This window comes from Oenanthe melanoleuca, chromosome 15 (genome assembly GCF_029582105.1).
Source record: "Oenanthe melanoleuca isolate GR-GAL-2019-014 chromosome 15, OMel1.0, whole genome shotgun sequence".
NCBI classification, from domain to species: domain Eukaryota; kingdom Metazoa; phylum Chordata; class Aves; order Passeriformes; family Muscicapidae; genus Oenanthe; species Oenanthe melanoleuca.
Genome location: NC_079349.1, coordinates 13,431,680 through 13,448,729, shown reverse-complemented (window position 1 = coordinate 13,448,729; position 17,050 = coordinate 13,431,680). Strand labels below are relative to the sequence as shown.

The 17,050-nt window shown below is 47.6% G+C and overlaps 2 protein-coding genes and 1 long non-coding RNA gene across 12 annotated transcripts in view; 1 reads left to right on the top strand and 2 right to left on the bottom strand.

Annotated features, from left to right (window-relative positions):
- Window positions 1–747: 747 nt before the first annotated feature.
- Window positions 748–2,794, bottom strand: LOC130259654 (uncharacterized). The gene is made up of 2 exons (XR_008841680.1): window positions 2,761–2,794; window positions 748–2,121 (listed from the first exon to the last, which is right to left on the bottom strand). It is a non-coding gene; the product is annotated as an uncharacterized LOC130259654 (long non-coding RNA).
- Window positions 2,795–2,845: 51 nt separating this feature from the next.
- Window positions 2,846–8,885, top strand: LOC130259652 (coiled-coil domain-containing protein 81-like). Of its 6 annotated transcripts, none has more exons than XM_056504213.1 (12): window positions 2,846–3,423; window positions 3,843–3,904; window positions 4,841–4,994; window positions 5,181–5,437; window positions 5,978–6,054; window positions 6,214–6,287; window positions 6,388–6,484; window positions 6,684–6,783; window positions 6,856–6,972; window positions 7,503–7,639; window positions 7,749–7,874; window positions 8,330–8,885. In XM_056504213.1, exons 1-12 carry the CDS (start codon window positions 3,345–3,347, stop codon window positions 8,352–8,354), a joined length of 1,305 nt encoding a protein of 434 aa, XP_056360188.1. In that variant the 5' UTR covers window positions 2,846–3,344; the 3' UTR covers window positions 8,355–8,885. The 6 variants fall into 6 exon arrangements, with proteins under 6 accessions (XP_056360188.1, XP_056360187.1, XP_056360190.1 ...); XM_056504212.1 differs by having other exon boundaries at window positions 5,975–6,054; XM_056504215.1 differs by lacking the exon at window positions 6,856–6,972.
- Window positions 8,886–9,069: 184 nt separating this feature from the next.
- The window catches only part of MORC2 (MORC family CW-type zinc finger 2), a 43,338-nt gene continuing 35,357 nt past the window's right edge, over window positions 9,070–17,050 (bottom strand). For 4 of the 5 annotated variants that reach the window (XM_056504207.1, XM_056504208.1, XM_056504210.1 and 1 more), the window contains 10 exons: window positions 15,446–15,578; window positions 15,050–15,124; window positions 14,564–14,938; window positions 14,098–14,238; window positions 13,954–14,008; window positions 13,073–13,214; window positions 12,564–12,755; window positions 12,376–12,469; window positions 10,823–11,011; window positions 9,070–9,988 (listed from right to left, as the gene is read on the bottom strand). In XM_056504207.1, the coding sequence (XP_056360182.1) occupies window positions 9,920–9,988; window positions 10,823–11,011; window positions 12,376–12,469; window positions 12,564–12,755; window positions 13,073–13,214; window positions 13,954–14,008; window positions 14,098–14,238; window positions 14,564–14,938; window positions 15,050–15,124; window positions 15,446–15,578 (1,465 nt within the window). In that variant the 3' untranslated portion in view covers window positions 9,070–9,919. Of the gene's footprint in view, window positions 9,989–10,822; window positions 11,012–12,352; window positions 12,470–12,563; window positions 12,756–13,072; window positions 13,215–13,953; window positions 14,009–14,097; window positions 14,239–14,563; window positions 14,939–15,049; window positions 15,125–15,445; window positions 15,579–17,050 lie in introns of those variants that run through there. The other variant, XM_056504209.1, reaches the window with a different exon arrangement.

Here is a 17,050-nt window from a genome sequence, read left to right as displayed (position 1 = left end):
ATATGATTATTCTGAAGGTGAAATGGCAGTTCAGATATTTTAAACCCTGTCATTAGACCTAAGCACCAACTCATGCTGCTTTTATTTTTCCTCTCTCTATATTGTCAAAAGCAAAATATGAACTTGCTCCTGTGTCTTCTTTAGTGGTATTTTGGAATGGCCTCCAAACTTTTTAGAGGCCCAAATTTGTGTTGCTTGTGTTTGTTTGTTTTGTTGTTGTTGTTGTTTTGTTTGTTTGGTGTGTTATTGTTTCTTTTGTGTGTTTTTTTTTTGGTTTTTTTTGTGTAGGCCAAGAAACAAATTCAGCTTTAATTGTCATAGGAGCTGCTAGAGAAGACAATCTAAGTGTCATCAGTTCTGTACAGAGAAAGCAATGTGGAGCTGCTCTGAGGTGCAGCTATATTGTGAGCAGGGAGAAAAAGTTACAGAAAAAAAATATACTTGGGTTATTTTATCTTTTGATTCTTAAAAAAATAATCTAGCCACATTTTATAAATATGAGTTCCAAGATGAATTTTGGTATCTTTTTCTGCTTGTGTTGCAAACAGGACACCTTGATAAGTGTGATTCCTAGAGCTGAAGGGAGACACCACAGCCAGACAAGGTGTGCAACCACCTGACTTATTTCTTCAACCACCTGATTTATTTCTAGTACAATTAGAACAAACAGCCCTTTCCTTTTTAATAAAGATAAAGCACCTAGGTGAGATTTCAGAGGAAAAAAAAAGGCATCAACACTCATTTGACCATTGTCAAACACAGTTATAATTTGTGACAGAGTGTGCCAAAAGAAGAAAACTTGGGTGGATGGCTTTCTATATCTAGAAGAGATAATCAGTTCTAATGAGTAGGTGGCTACTTTGTATCCTTTTTTTTCCTTTTGTAGATTATATGTGTCAGTTCAGAGTGCCTGGAGTTGCCCCTGGCTGGGTTGGGGATCACAGGCCCCCTGGGCTGGGTTTGGTGAGTTTTTCTCAAGGCCAGCAGGGAACACTACAGATTCCCTGGGGGCACTGCTGGACAGCTCTGTTCCAGCAGGACTGCACACTTGTGCTCCTGGAGCTTCACCTGGGTTCAGCTCAGAGCTCATCTCAAAACATGGGGAGCTGAGGAGATTTTTGTTTCATATTCATCATTGTTTTTCTCTTATGCTTTTTTTTTCACTTTAAACAGTTTAAAAATCACGAGGAGGTGAGCAAAGAACCTGCTGTGCCACTGGATTCTGTATTTACCACTTTGCTAAAGGGAGCCTATGAGAGAGGAAGCAATTCCCTACTGGAAGGTGGTGTTCAGACAAAATTGGCTTTCTGGCTCCCACCTGACCAGCTTTTGTTGTGAGTAAAGCATGTGCTGTTATACCTGAAATCCACAGTGGAGAACTTCAGCAGTATAAGAGCAATATTGTAATAATATTGTGGTTATGTTTGATTTATTTTCATGTAGAAGGTACAAATGACTTAGCTGTTCAAACTTAGGTTCCAGTTCTGTAGCTCTTTTTTCCTGTACTTGTCTCTGAGCCTACACAGCACCATACAAAACTGCATGTAATTTGTAAACAAATGCCAGTTCTTATTATTGAGAATTTGCTTTGGATTTACTTTGCATGGGTTACCTTGCTGATCAGTGTGAGTGCAAATAACCTCGAGATTTTAATCCAGCTCCTGGGTCTCCCCAGGAAGCCTTTGCAGAGAGTAAAATTCACTGGCCTGTGTACCTCCAAATGTCACAGCATAAATGAAATTCTATCACTATTTATTTGGCAACCTGAGACTTCTCTTAGAATCAGGTTTCTACATAGGGAAATGGTTCCTTCCCCCAGAAGAGGTTGTAATCTAAGTAGTTCTTAGTTAACTCCTATTCCTGTTGTATAATTACCCGTCTGCTCCCATCCTCCTCTTCTCTTCACTTCCAACATGTCTTTGTTTTCATAGCTTGGTAAAACTTTGGGTCCTCAGCTTGTTGATCTCTGTGTGGACCTGCTGAGCATCTTGTTGTGCCGGGACAATGAAATAAAGCTGGAGCAGCAGCAGAAGCAGGAGGAGCATCAGGCTGATGGGATCTCTTCATGGATGAGGAGCCTCTGATGACAGAAGTGTCTTCAAATGACAAGGTACCAAATCCCTGCATACAGAGGTACCCGTTAGTAAACTTGGATTTGGCTGATTCTCTAGGGAATAGTTTTGCTGATCAGAGAGGTGTTATCAAGCTCTTGGAGGAGAACTTAGGAACGCAGAGCGTGAGGTTGCTAAACTACTGTCTGGAGATGTGACCCAGCTGCATCACCCACAGTCCCACCCCTGAGCTGGAACACGGTCAGGAGAGTCCCAAATCAGATCACCTTTGCAGGAAAAAATGCATTCCCTCAGCCCTGTGTAAAGCCTTATTGAAAATTATGTACCTGAGGAGGGAATTTTTTCTCCTTTCATCTGTTCTGTGAATTTGTGGAGATTAGAGTGTGTTGATGAACCCCAGAATACTCAGTTTTTCTCTGCAGACGAGCTTAGACACGTCCAGAGTGTTCAGTGTAACAGCATAAATCCCACAGCATGAATGTTGGGAGAATGATATTTATGTGCTTGTAATTCATTAATATTTTTTATCCTCTGGCCAGCTAGTAGACAATTTCATGTTCAATAATTGTAACTGACAAGCTGTGGAACATAGGCAGATGAATGAGTTTATTTTTTACCCTCCGCTGTGATTATCCATTCAGTGATGCTGTTACCTCTGTTTGTTACAAACCCTGGAGGATACACTCACCTTGATTTTCAGACATCCTGCATTGGAGAGCTGGGAGGAAGGAAGGCAGGGAGGAAGGGAGGGGTCCAATCTACAGATGCAACTTCCCAGAGGACCCCTGAAAATGTAAGTGGGAGCCAGGATAAAAACCCTTCATCCATCACATTTCATAGCAAAAAAAAAAAAAAAATCCCAGTAAATGGATTCTTCATTGTTTTTATCATATAATATTAAGGAATTTTTATTTCATATGTTTATTTCAGTTATTAGCTATTATTTTCTCTAGGAACTCAGCCCAACAGAGCAGCAGTGACACGTCTTGTTACCTGGCGGCATCTGTGTTGGGCCAGGACAGGCTCTTCCTTCCACAGCCCCCCTTCCCCATCTCCAAGGTGCCATCTTTCTGCTGACATCACAATGCACCTCTCCGGCTGCCATTGACATCACAAGGCACCCACCCATCACTGGGAGACCCCATGGTGACAACCGGGGGTTGCCTGTAGCCTCGAGCAGGGTCGGGGGTTGTTCTGGTGGGTGTGGAGGCTTTTATGGGAGGGCCCTCAAGGACAGGCCGGGCCTGATTGGAGAGAAATTTGGGGAGCAAGATGGAGGGGTGCTACACCATTCGCATCAGCAAGAAGCAGAGTTGCTTGTTCCCCACACTCCTGCAGCTCTCCATCAAAGGTGAGGGTTTTGCAAGCCCCCCAGGGGCCAGAAGGAGGGTTGGACAGGGCTGGGGCTGCTCTGAAAGTCTCATGGGTATAACATATCCCTCTACCAGGGCCAGTTTCTGAGCTGTGGAAGCTCTCTGGGAGCCTCTCTCAAGCTTCTGGCACTTATGGGAAGTCTGACAGCTCCTACTGGGCTCTCAGGAGCCAGTTGGATTTTGGGTTGCCATCTCCTTTTGGGGGTTAGATGACCATAGCCCTGGTTCTGAGCCCTTTTCACACTCCCAGGTTTGCCCCAGCCCTGCCTGGGGAGTAGAAGGCGACAGAACCAGGGGCACAGTCCAGTCCAGGCCCTTTGCCAGCCCCATCTATCACTCCAAGAGCTCCACGAAGTGCCATGAGTGCAACCTGACACTTCTTTCTGGTACTTTCCAGAGGTGGTGGCCATCTGGGATTTTGTGTCTGCCTACATCCTAGGACAGATGAAGCTGGAGAAGGTTGGCTGGTGTCCTGGACCCCTGTGGTCCCTCTTCCTGAGCATTATGGCACCACTCCGAGAGAACTCCTCTAAGTGTTCCCTGATCTGCCAAGGGTAGAGAGACCTAGCAGAGAGATACAGGATCCTGCTGGGTCCATGCCAAAGATCATCCCAGGGAATCTTTACCTGGGCTGAAATTGCTTGCAATCTTCTTTAGCCAAGGAATTTTTGTGAATATTTTGAAGAGGGAAAGTAAAAACATTGAGAACATGAGTTTTTCCCACAATTTTCACATTTCCTTTTGTGAGAGACTGGATTAGAACAACATCTCAAGATGCCTTGCACTTGTAATGCCAGTTTGTGTCTGATGGGAGGGGCAGGCCAGGCTTTGTGTAGATGAAGCTGTGCCCAGACCCACCCCCAGTGCCCAGCCAGGCTGTCAATGATGGCACCTAGGGGTTGGTGCTAACCTGCCCTCTTATTGGCGAGTGACCAGCAGTCCCACCTGGGGCACAGGCCCACAAAGGCCTAAGAGCTTTAAACAGGCTGACCACAAGGTAGCCAGCATGTGGACCCTGCCTTGCCTGGGACTCTGGGGGGGAACCCAGGAGCTGGTAGCTACATGTGTGTTTTGCTGTACCCTTTCTGTCTCTGTCTCTCTCTGTCTCTCCTTCTAATCCTCTTTTCATGGAACCTTTTTGGTAAATGCTAAATAGATACTAAGTAATGGGATGATAAGTGGTTTTATGTTGAATTTGTTAGAGTATTTATTCCTTTGCCAAAGTTTCTTTAATTTTCTGTATTTCTGCCTTTTGTGTGATTTTTCATCTCTTGAGAATAGCTAGTGGGGATTTCTCCTTTGTACCAGTCAGAGTAAAGGCACCTTGAGTTTAACCCCTGGGTTCAAGGGTCTGGGTAACAGCTGTCTAAAATGTTTTGTCTTCTTCCTGGGTAGGGTGTTCTTGTCCCAGGTCTTGGGACCTTTGCTGTGGTTCATGAGCAAATACATGGCAAAGAAGAGCTGTATGAGGTTCGAAGACCTGTGTTCCAGCTGGACATGGACATGTCCTGTCTACAGGAGCTGCTTTTTCCAACAGTGATGATACCTGGTGAGAAGGGATCCAAGCCCACATTTGGGGGGACTGTGTGCCCTCTGCTCTTAGAGGGAGGGGGGAACCACCTCCAAAGTTGGAGGACAGAGTTGGGTTGACCCCCAAACCTGTCTGGCATTTTGCCATGAGTCTCATGCGAACATTTGCTCAGCTGTGGTAGTGAAAATGCACTTCTCTTTGCAGGTGACATCGAGATCATGCCACTGGATTACTGGTGGCTGTCCCAGACCAATTCCCTTCCACCCGACGTGGTGAGGGGCTGTGTGGAAGAGACCATTCTTTTGTACTCCTTCCAGCTGAGGGACAGGCAGCGCCCTGCCTTCGCCTTTGAGAATATTGGTATCCTGTCCTGCCAGGACAATGTCCTGTGCATGCAGTTCCACTGCAGCTGCATTGCAGGACTGGAGAGTCAGGACACCTGGGTGGCTCTGCTGCTCACGGTGAGCTCGAATCTGAGGACATTGAAGTGCTGGAGCACGCCCAGAGAAGGCCAGAGAGGCTGGGAAAGGGTCTGAAGCACAAGTCTTATGAGGAGTAGCTGTGGGGGCTGAGCCTGAGGAAAAGGAGACTCAGGGGGGACCTTTTTGCTCTCTGCATCTACGTGAAAGGAGGGTGAAGCCAGGTGGGGGTAGGCCTGCTGTCCCAGATAAAAAAAGACAAATTGCACCGGGAGAGGTTTAGGTGGGATTTTAGGGAAAATTTCTTCATGTAAGAGGTTGTCCACCCTTGACAAAGGCTGCCCAGGGCAGTGGTGGCCTCATCATCCCTGGAGAGATTTAAAAGGCATGTGGATATGGCCATGATTGGACTTGTTGGAAGAACTCCAAGGGTTCTTCCAATCTTATTGGTTCATTGATTCCACGATGTTCACAAATGAGGTTTGGGAAGAGGAGTTTGGAGAAGTGGCTTTTATCCTATAGGGGCAGAAGAACAGGTCTGCTTCCTCCATGGAAATCTGACACCTCCCTGTCACTCAGCAGAGGCTGAATGTGCTGGGTTCTGGTGTCAATAATGGAGTGGCCACTGTTCAGGGAGTGCAGGCCCACATGTTCCCCAGGTGAGTGCATTTTCTTGATGATTGTCTGGTTCCTTCATTGCCTGCAGAGTGTGGGGTCTGCCATTCCTCAAGCCTGTGGCATCATTTGCTTCTGGAATTGGCCACATTTATTCTTGTGGGTCGCTTCAAATTCAGGATGTTGTCATTCTGTGATTCTAGGTTTCAGCTCGCTGTCTCTGAGGATTTTTCCACTCAACCTACAAAGGCTGCAGAGAAACAGTTGGTCAAAACAGGTATGGAAGGGGTTCCTGCTGCCCTGACGTACATGGGGTAATCACATCCTGTTACCACACAACCTCACAGGCTGCGCCCAAGAGCTTCCTCTTTTTCCAGGAGAAAAAGAACATCCTGGAAACTTTTCCCTCCCTATACTGCCATACCAGAGGCCGGGCATGAGGCAGCAAGAGCCAGGGCCAAAGCCACCTGCCAGGTGAAACTCTTGTGGGATCAGATTGGAGGGATCCTGGGTGAAATCCTCCTCAGACACTTGGACTGTGTAGCAACTCAGGAAGGTCCACAGGAACTGCATTGGCTCCCCCCTTCTGAACACCTGTGGAGTTTTGGCCCCAAGGGAAACAGGTTCCCTATCTGCTGCACACTCATGCTGATGGCTGCTGGTATTTCTGCAGCTCTCTGAGGATGAGGGAGGTAGGTGGGAAGGAGTTAGCTCCTTCAGCCAGACCTGACATCACACTCCTGGCTTCTGAGGACTGCCAGAGAGCACTGCAGGTATGTCCCAGATGGATCAGACCTGAAGGAAGCCTCTCGAAAGCTGAGGCTAATCATGCCTGACACCTCCAGGGGGTCTGGCAGCTGTCTGCAGAATGGGAACATGGGAATTCACACTGGAGAGAACAGAAGGTGGAATGGGCAGCATGGGAAGCCTGGGCTGCTGGGGAGGACCAGCAGATGCCGCAGGTAGGGGAAGAGAACTGCTGTGTCAGGTCACCCTGCTTGCCCATAGAACCTCCCTGGGTCAGGGGCACAGGGGGTGGAATTGGATGTCAGGGGGGACCATGAAGGACTAAGGCATGGGACAAGTCCCTTGGAGAGGGGCTGGATGTTTCTAGAGGGTTTAGGGTGTCCCAGGGGGCTTTTGGGCCCCTGTGGGCTAGTTTGGGGGTAGTCCCTGAGGACTGGGAGGACTCTTAGGACCCCAGGAGATGGGAGTCTCTAGGGACCCAGATTGAGAGAGATGGGGATAGGGTGTCCTGGGGCTTCAAGGGGACTCTTAGGACTCGAAGAGATGGGTGTCCCTGGGGTCCAGTTGGGGGGACACCCAGGTACAGGTACAGGTTCCCTGTACCTACATGTCTCCCAAGGGAGAGCTCTGGGGGACAAGAGCAGCTGTCAGCCATGGTGAGGTGCCAAGTCTCCTGGCTCCCACGTTTGCAGGAGTCCTCTGGGAAGAGACACGTCTGGTTTGTTGAGTGTCCTCTCCTTGACAGGTATTCGGCATTCGAGGTGCTTGGGCACCCCACCGTCCATCCCAGCTCCCAAGAAAGGGGGTCACTGGGAGGTGGGGGAGGGCTGGAACCCCCCTCCCCACAGAGAAAATGTCAGAGAGATTCCAGCCTGGGACCAGGTCAGTGAATGTGGGACCAGGTGGATGGATGTGGGACTGTGTGGGTACAGGTTGGGGAGAAGGGAGAGGCAGATGGTAGCTCTGGGATGAGGATTCCCTGTTGTTGCAGACACCTTTCCCCACGAGCCATCCAGGTGCTCTGTGGGCTGGAGCCACATCAGACACGGAGGAACATCTTCATGTTCTTGGCTGAGAACAACCGGCGACGGCAGGAGCAGCAGAGGCAGTTCTGCAGGTAACTCCAAAGGGATGGATTTCCCCACTGCTGAGGTAGCTCCAAGGGACAGGAGCGGGATCTGAAGGCCACCTTTGGGCTGCCTGACACTCCCCTGACACCCAGCGGGACATCCAGCAGGCTTCCCATGTGGGACAGTAAAGTCCATGTTGAAGACAGAGGGACCTTGATGGCATGCTGTCCCCTCCCCAAACCTGGGAGCATGTCTTTCACTGGCAGAGTCCTACCCTACAACACCTTGTCCTGAGGAGGGACACCTGTATGGTACATCCAAGCCCAACCTGGCTTTGCCTCAGCTGCACCAGGGACCTTCTCATGGGCTGGGAAATCGCCAGCACATCTCCATGGATGCCTTGACGTGATCTGATCCCAGGTGGCCTGAGCCAATCCTGCAGAAATTCTCTGCCTTCTGCCTGTCTGTTTGATTGGACATCTCTCTCTCCCTTTCACCTCAGCTCCAAGTGCTGGTCCAGCATGTAAGGGGTCAAGGCTGAAGCTGTGGCTGCAGCAGTGGCTGCCGAGGATGCAGCTGGGAGGCTGCTCACCTGTGGATACAAAATAAATAAATACCTCTGTTCCCACCTGGACTGAGTGGTCTAGGCCTGGTGATGAAGCTGTCTGACAACTGGGCCTGTGCTGGGACCATGGGGGCTGGGATGGGGAGAGGGGCCTTGTAGGGGGCATGGGCTCTTCAGAAAGGTGAGGAGGTGGGTTTGCCTCTCGTCTCCTGCTCAGGGTGGGACCTGGCAGCAGGTAGACCAAGCTGGGTGCAGTGTTTGCCAGGTTACCTGCTCTTCAGGAGGAACAGATATACAAGCCCTGGTCTTCATGGGGGACCCCAAGGGTCCACTCCACCTGATCTCCCTGATAGTAGGTACCTCTTGCTCACACCATGTTTCTCCAACTATCTGGCCTGCAAGGGGCTCCAGTTTCTGAGCATGAGTCCACAGACACTTTGTCCTAGCAGGCCCAAGAAGCTGCTGGCCAGCTGACAAACTCTGACCAAGTCCCCTTGTCTGCAAGTGGCCTACCAGGAGCTGGCTGCAGCTGAAGGATTAAGGGACAGGTGTTTTCCTTGCTGCAGGCAGAGGGCCAGATGCCAATCAGTGGTGTAGAACTCTGAAGGCTCCAAATAGCCTCTCTCTAATAATTAGAAAACTCTAATAATAAAATTACCTGGTAGAGCAAACTGATCCAAGCAACACAAACCTGAGGGGCTGACAATAGAACAGGGGTCACTTTATTGTCAGGCAGTCGAGGAGTCCTTCTGATGCTGTAATTATGTCTCAAAGAAACAGCAGTGGAACTGAGTGATAAAGTGACTGCAAGCAGAGAACCGGAACTCCAGCCCACAGCCCACCGTGAGCAGTCTAGGAGGTGATGCTTTTCTAGAAGGACCTTTACCCTCTTAGCTGTTACCATGCTGGCAGTTACACCTACTTGCAGTGACCTGCTGTTCAGGAAGCTCACTGCAGGTGCCAGTGCCAAATTTCTGAGTTCTACCGAGGTTCCATCCCTTCTGCTCACACTCATACAGGGACATCTCCTTTCTGTAGCTCCAATTCATGGCTTGGCTTTCTCTAGCCCAGCTTCAGTATCTTCCACAAAAAAATCCTAAACCACTCTGCTACAACTCAAGGCTTATTTTTTAATTGCTGCCAGGTTCTTACTGGAGAACCAGTAAGCCAAGCACAGTGCTCTGAGCTCCCACGTTTAGCATATGAATATACTCAAGTTGCAAAAGGGGTACTCACACTCCTACATCAGTAAAAACACCCATCTTATCAGGCACAGTTCCCATTTCTTTCAAAATAAATATTTATAAACAAAAGGAAGAGATTCAGAGAACTACAAAGTTAAAAATTTTCCTGCCAACAGCAGGAATGTTTCTCATGTACAGTCACAGGAACAAGTTGTACACCAATATGAGCACTGTCTAAAAAACTCTTCTCATCAGCTGCCCCAGACTACTTGCACAGAGATCCACATCACCCTTTGCAGCAGCCAGCTCTTCTGCACCTCTCCAGGACTTGTACTGGAGCTGCTCAGTCTCCTTTCATGATCAAGTCCTCAATATATGCATCCAGTTCATCATCTGTATTAATATCAATGTCCTGAAACCAAAGCAACAAGGAACACATGTGAGAAGTGAATCCTGAAGAACAGTGCAAGACAAGAGGAGCTAGAGCAGCTTAGCATCCTCTGTTACATCTGGCCTGCTCAGTCTCTATGCCCCAACCTTCAGCACCCTCCAGCTGCTGCAGTGGCAGCACCCCCAGATTTCACTGTCAGCATCTGAAAGAAAACACTGGAAACCCATCAGCACGTGATGCTCAAAGAACGCACTCAAGAGATTGATTTGCTGTACTGATTTCAGTCGAGGCAGGTTTCATTGGGGTTCTTTTAGATTTTCTAACAGAGAGCAACTGCTTCCAGATGCTTTCAGTAGCCTAGCCTTTCCAGGTTGATCCTGGTTTTATTAAAGCAGCTTTATAATTTAAAGTTAGTTTATTTAAATGTTTTAATTATGTATTTTCTATTTTAATTTAATAGTATAACTAATATATCAATTTTACCACAAGACTTTTTTTGTTTATTGTTTATTGTTTGTTTAAAGGTTTGCATTTCTAGATGTGGAGTTCAGAATCTGCCCAAGAATGGGACAAAAATTCCCTGCTGGGCACTGCCTATGCCTGGGGAAATTCTCAAGCAGTCTCATGGCAGAGAACAAACAGAAGCTGTGCATTATATACAAACCATTAGGAATCACTTGTGAGAATTAACACCCAGGCCTGCATCCCAAAGGTGGGTAGTGAACAGCCCAAGCTGTTCCCAGCTGAGGAAGCTGGAGCCCAATGAGACTCTGGACTGAAACACTTGAACCTGGTGGGGAAGAGCCAGGTGGCTACACTGAGGCAGCTCAGGGTTTGCTACTCCTCCTCACGCACCTCCTGCACTTTCTGCAAAAGGGCCATGATATTAGTCCTCAACTTCTGCAGTTTTTCCTCTGTTTCCCTCAGCTTCCTCTCTGAGTTCCGCAGGTTTTCCTCGCAGGCTTTGGCTCGGGCATCGGCACGTGTCTGATATGAATTGCACAGGTTCTGCAGACCCACCTCATACTGCTTAAAATATTCTTTCTGTAGTAGACAAAACACAACAGTTATCCCCTAAGAGAGAAAGCATCAAGCATCACAAAAACATGAGCACTCACAGGCTGTAGAAGATCCAAACTCCTGGCCCCCATGATCAAATCCTGCCTCTGCACGCCCTGCCCACACTCATACTTACATGTGATTTGCCTACACCAGCCCGGACGAAATTCACACAGCTTTTCACATTCTTCCAATACCAGAAATGCCCCCAAAGCTGCTTGAATGTAGATTAAGTGTAGTTTAAAAAGCCTGAACCCACAGGTATGCTGCAGGCAAGGCCTGACATCCCCTGTACACTGTGAATATCTGTGGTACAGATCACGCAGACAACACAGCCTCTCACTGCAAGGTAGGGACAGCACCAAAAACCCCAGACACAACCAAGGTATCCTGTGGAACAAGCAGGAGTGGCAACTCCAGCAAATACCAGCAGATGTCTGAGTTATCAGAAGGCGGGGGAGACAAGAGAGAGATTGCCAATACACACACTCCAAGTGTGGAACTACAAAAGAGAACTAACTGGCTTTGGTCATGTAGTCATCTGCAGGCAGCTTTTTACATGTGCCTCCTTGGAAAGGTCTCGGTGGTATACTGGAAAAGGAAAAAGTCAGAGAGGCCAGTTCCCTTGCCCTGAATTCCAGCCAGCACTGGTCCTCCCAGTACCAGGCTGCTGGTGGAAGCTCAGTCCCACCTGGTCCTGTGTTCAAATAAACAGAGGTCAAAAGTCTTAAGGTGAGCAGCTGACTCACTGGCAGTAAACCTACTCTCCTGGGAAAATGGGAAGGGGCTGGCTTCCATGTTCTCTCACACTGAAGTAAATGGCCTATAAAGGGGACTGAATCCACACTAACGTTGTGATTTAGACTCGAAGAGCTGGACTCGATGATCCTTGTGGCTTCCTTCCAATGCAGAATATTCTGTGAATCTGGGGGTAATTATTTATTATTTTTAATTTTTAAGATTGTCTCCAGATCAGTTATAAGGCTGTGAGCAAAACAAGAGATATGTCTATCTCCTGCTTCTATGAACATCTAACGAACCTTAAACCTGGTCTCTCTTTTTGAGAAGTTTAACAGCAATGGTTAAGAATTTAAGATAGTTGCAGCCAACAGCATTCCCACACAGATGCACAGATGCATGGTAATTAGAAAAATCCTCAGACAACTGTTAAAAGATTCAAAGCATCTCTCTGAGCTCTCATTCTTTTCCTCAGCTATATTAGTCTGCCAAGGATGGAAATTACCTTTTCAAGACTGCACTCTTGCATTAGCAAGACACACATTTGCCGTAAGAATGGAGTATGTGTAGGGAAAGACACAAACTTACTTTTCTAGAAGTACTGAACTCACCAAGGGAAATGCCAACAACCCTTCTGAGCTCATGGAACTCAGCTCATTCTTGGAGATTGGAAAATTTGGAGGCAAGAAGTACCGCAAACAATTCCTGTGCAGGAAAACAAAACACAAAGGCAGAGTTGGGAGTTTACCAGACTGAAGCAATCAGACTGCAGAGCTCACAAGGTCTGTGGTGAACCCACCGAAGGATCTGGACTAGCAAGTCAACTGTTTCTTGGCTGCTGCTGGGACCAGTGGTGTCAGGCTCGATTCTGATGCAATCTGAGGTAGAAGGTTCAGCCATGACCACCTCCTCTTCCTGCTGTGTGTCTGGAGCCTGGTACTCAGGAGAGGGAGGCTTCATAAGCCTTACATCCTCACTGCCCTTCTCGACCCTGAGAAAAAGTATTAAAGGGCAATGTCAGGAATTTTTTTCTAGATTGGACATACCTGAAACACAATTTCATCAGAACCTGTAGCCAAGTGTCACACAGACCTCTAGATACACAACAGCTGCCTCGAGGTTAGGCAGCAGTGACAGACTGATGGAGTCTGTCATACCCATTCCTTATGAAGCCCTGGACAGTCCTGACCTCATATGTTTTCTGACACGACAGCAGCATATTTGTCTTCAGCATCTATGGCAATAAAATAGGCCCTTCCTCCCAAAACCAAAACAAGCCTCCAAAATCCAGCAGCTTGAGATAGTTACCAGCGATCCCTTGGTGTGGTGTCTGTAGGGACATAATCGAACTTCACCTTCCAGCGGATCGTGTGCCTGACCCTTTCCACAGCCGTTACACGGCCTGTGAACCATTCCTTGTTCACACGCACCTCCACGTGCAGCCCCTTATCTGTGAGGGGGAAGCAAAGGTGTTTGCAAACATTCAGCTGCTGGAAAGCACATTCTACAGGAGCTCTAGAGATTCAGGCACCTCAGCAGGGCAATGCCCTCAAACAGTACAGACACCATCAAAACACAATGAGCACACAGGTCAGCTCCTGCTGAGAAACATGAAATGCATGGAAATGAGTTGATGATTCCAGATGTAAGGTTTCTCTTGTACTCCAAGCTGTTTGACATGGACCTTAGAGTCTCACAGTGGGCTCTAGGACAATTCGCCACATGTCCCTAGTGGGCCACTTTACAGACAGCTCCCTGGAAGCATGCTGAAAAGATGCCCTGCTCTGGCAGATGGTGTAGTAGCACCCCGGCTATCACCTTGCCTGGAGTCCCCCAGCCCCTCTTCTCTCACAGCAGTGGAGCATACAGTCCTGAGCATTTTCCAGCTGACATGGCTGTGTGATCCACTCAGGAAGGGTGGACATGCCATCAACTACACCCTGCAGCCTAGCTCCACCCCTGTCAATGTGCCACAGCCATTAATCACAGAACTTTCCACGCCGCAGTTGCCTCTGGTCTAATCAAAGGGCGCACAGCCAAAATGTTTCATGCAAGTTAGAATAATCTTGGGGTTTGGAATTCAAATTTACACTATTTCTTATTTTAAAATCTCATTACTAAAATCACACGTTTAACTGGTGCGACAATTCTGTCAGATACTGGTGGCAGCCCAAGGGCTCATTTCTCACCTTTCTGTGCTTTCTTCAGTTCCAACAACTCTTCCTCTCCAGCACTGTCTGTGAGCTGGGAGCAGAGAGAGCTCGCATTAGTGGCCTCCCATCAAGATTATAAACACCTAATACCTTCTGCTGGGAAAACCAGCACACTCTCACCTCCACCACCACCTCATTGGAATCCTTCTCTTCTTTCGCTGCCAAAAGTTTTCCTCGTTTTGTCCTCTCCTTTTTGGGCTCCCCCTCCTCCTCAGACCCATCCTCTGGGATGTTCAAGGCCCTCTTTCGCGTGCTGGAGGCCTGAAAGAAGCAAACAAGCTCTAGCTATTAATTCCAGCCTGCATCCAACCAAAACTTTCTTACAGCTAAGTTAAAAAATAAAAAAAAGCCCAACATCCAGTATTTAATTTGATAGTTAATTAGCTGTTCTGGAAAGTTTTGGTGTAACAGGAAAGAGATAAGACCAGTCTTCTCAAGGGGTGTAAATGGCACCCTAAGCCAAGAGTAAAGTAAGAGTTCTCTTGTCCTGTGCAGCCTCCACAGTGCATATACCACAAGACAGAGCAGACAGGCTGAGCAGGACAGTGTGTGACGAGCTGAGGGGTTTCATCCCATTGATTCTTACCTGTAAACATCTGCCAGAGGCAGATTTCCTTACTGCTGGTACTTTGGCAGCTTTTGGATTGGGTGTCTCACGTGGGCTTTTGGGGCTTTGCAGGCCAGAGAGGGACTTCATGCTTGCACCTGGTTTGGCAAGAGTTTTTAAAGTGCTGTTAGACTTCCCAGCTGTAACAGTGTGATGGTGTGTCCTGGAAGTGCTGGCCTCCTCCTTGAAGGGCATGCTGCCTAGCTTGGCAGGGCTGGTATTTGGACGATCTGAAGAGGTCTTTTTCAGCTGACTGCAGGACTTGGGAGGAGGTGAAGATCCTGGTGGTCTGCTGGGAGCATTCTTGATTATATCAGGCAAAGGAGGAGATCGCGGGCGCTGAGCTTGGGTGTGCTGAAACAAAGGAGGTTAGAAGGAGAAGAAGGGTAGAAGAGTGGGGAAATGCTATTCAGAACAGCTAAGGAAGCACAAAAGAGTAAAAGCCTACAGCAGGATTCCATTTACCTCCCTTGAAGGCCATGTGGTCACTTCCAGAGGCAGTTTCTTTAAGTCAGCTGGAGACCGAATTGAAGTGGTTTTCTACAAAAAAAAAAAAAAAAAACAAACAAACAAAGGTCATGTTTACAAGCTGCCAGAGGCTGCCTGAAACCATCCCAGCAGTTTTCTAGGCTAAAACCAGTAATTATATGGTGCAGTTTGTGTCCTTCAAGAGACATCCCTTCAGCTGTCATGTCCATTTTCCCAACAGAAAATGAAATGCAAGCTGAGATGGTCAATTTCTGTTATTAGAACAGCCTCAGCTCCATGAAGGAGCATAGATGGTTTCAGACTCAGCAGCAGCTCTTTGCACAGGGATGTCCATCACAACTGCTCTGCTAAGCTGGAGACCTCTAGACTCACCTGCAGAGCTTCCAGCTTTTTCTGCTGCTGGCGGATTTTCTCTGTCAGTTGTTTCTGCTTTTCCTCATTTGATTTCAAGTCTTTTTTTAGAGTTCCCAGTGGTACCTTCTGCTTCAGCTCTGCAGCCTCACATCTAGCATGGAGGGAATGCAAGAAAACCTTAACTAGGACAGCAGAACCTGTATCATCTCATGCAGGATTATCTCAACATCCTATTCCAGATGCAACAGGAAAGCCATTTACCTTTCTGCAGTACCCACAATCTCAAAAGCAGCCATCAAAAGTCTTCATCTTGGAAAACAGATATTAATTAAGGATCAAAAACAGTTGTTAATAAAAGGGCATTTATGCTGGGATTCGTCAATTTGGAGCCCAGGAACTGTGACAGTTGTGATACCTTCTGTACTGTATCTGTACTCCAGACTTTTTCAGCAATTTTCCTTCTTATCAGCTTATTCCTTCATATCAGTTCTTCTTTCTACAGACTTTTTTCCCTTCAGAAAGGAAAACACAGTACCAGAGACCCATGACTAAGATGTTACCAAAAGCCTTCCAGTCTCAGATGCCTTCTGCCTTGCCACTCAAGGCCAGGCAGTGACCTTTGCAATATCCTGTAGCTATTAGCTTTTTCCACCCTGTTCAGCCTATGACCTACAACTGTGGTGAGCATCCTACTCTCCCAGGTCCTCTCAGGTGCAGAATCCTGGAAGAGTCCTTGAGAGAGAAGGAAAACAGAGATAGGAAGTACTCTCTCAAGTGGACTGGCATCACCTTCAAAGTGCTGGCTGAGCAGCAGGCCCTCAAGAGCATTGCCAGAGGCGGAAGAGAGGACTGAGCCCAGGCTCATCTCCTATCATCAAACGGAGTCATGGAAAGACAGACCAGATCAACCCTACTAGGGTAAAGTCATGGAAGAATGGTTTTGAGCCAGGAAAGCAGCAGACAGCCCTTTTACAACACAAGAGATCCAGCAGATCTCACTGCACAGGAGCCAAGCTGGTAACCTGCATATGTGAGTCTTATTAGTAAAGAGAGAACCCGGCTCTCACTGTACAACACTCAAAGCTCCAAAAAGCTGAGGAGAGATGATTTTATCAAGATCTCTATCTACCAGACACACACTGATCAGCTTTGTGAGTGAGAAGGAGCAAAAGTAGCAGTTCCTCCATCAGCCTTTTCCGACGTGAAGCTGCACTGTTTTCCATAGAGTGGTTACCTCCTTGGCTTCCTTGGAAGTGTGTGTCACCACTGCAAAATGACTGCCTGACACAAAATCTGCAGTTCTCAAAGATTAAGTTGAACAAATGGCACCATACACAGGTTTCCCAGCACAGAAATATGTCTTTCAGCCCATGGCAAGGCTGGAAGCATTGCCAAACTGTGTCTTACAGCACAGTAAAGGATGAAAGTACCTTGAATTCTGCAACAAGAGAAATTCAGACAACTCATGGCATCCAAACCCAGAGATTGCATCACTGGAGGCAGCAAATCAGAACAAAGGAATTATCTTGGTAGTCAGAATGGATTAAAACCAAAACTCTGGTGGTGGTCAAGGAGCTTTGAGACACAAAGTCATCTTCAGCTGGTCCTTTAGCCCCCCATTCA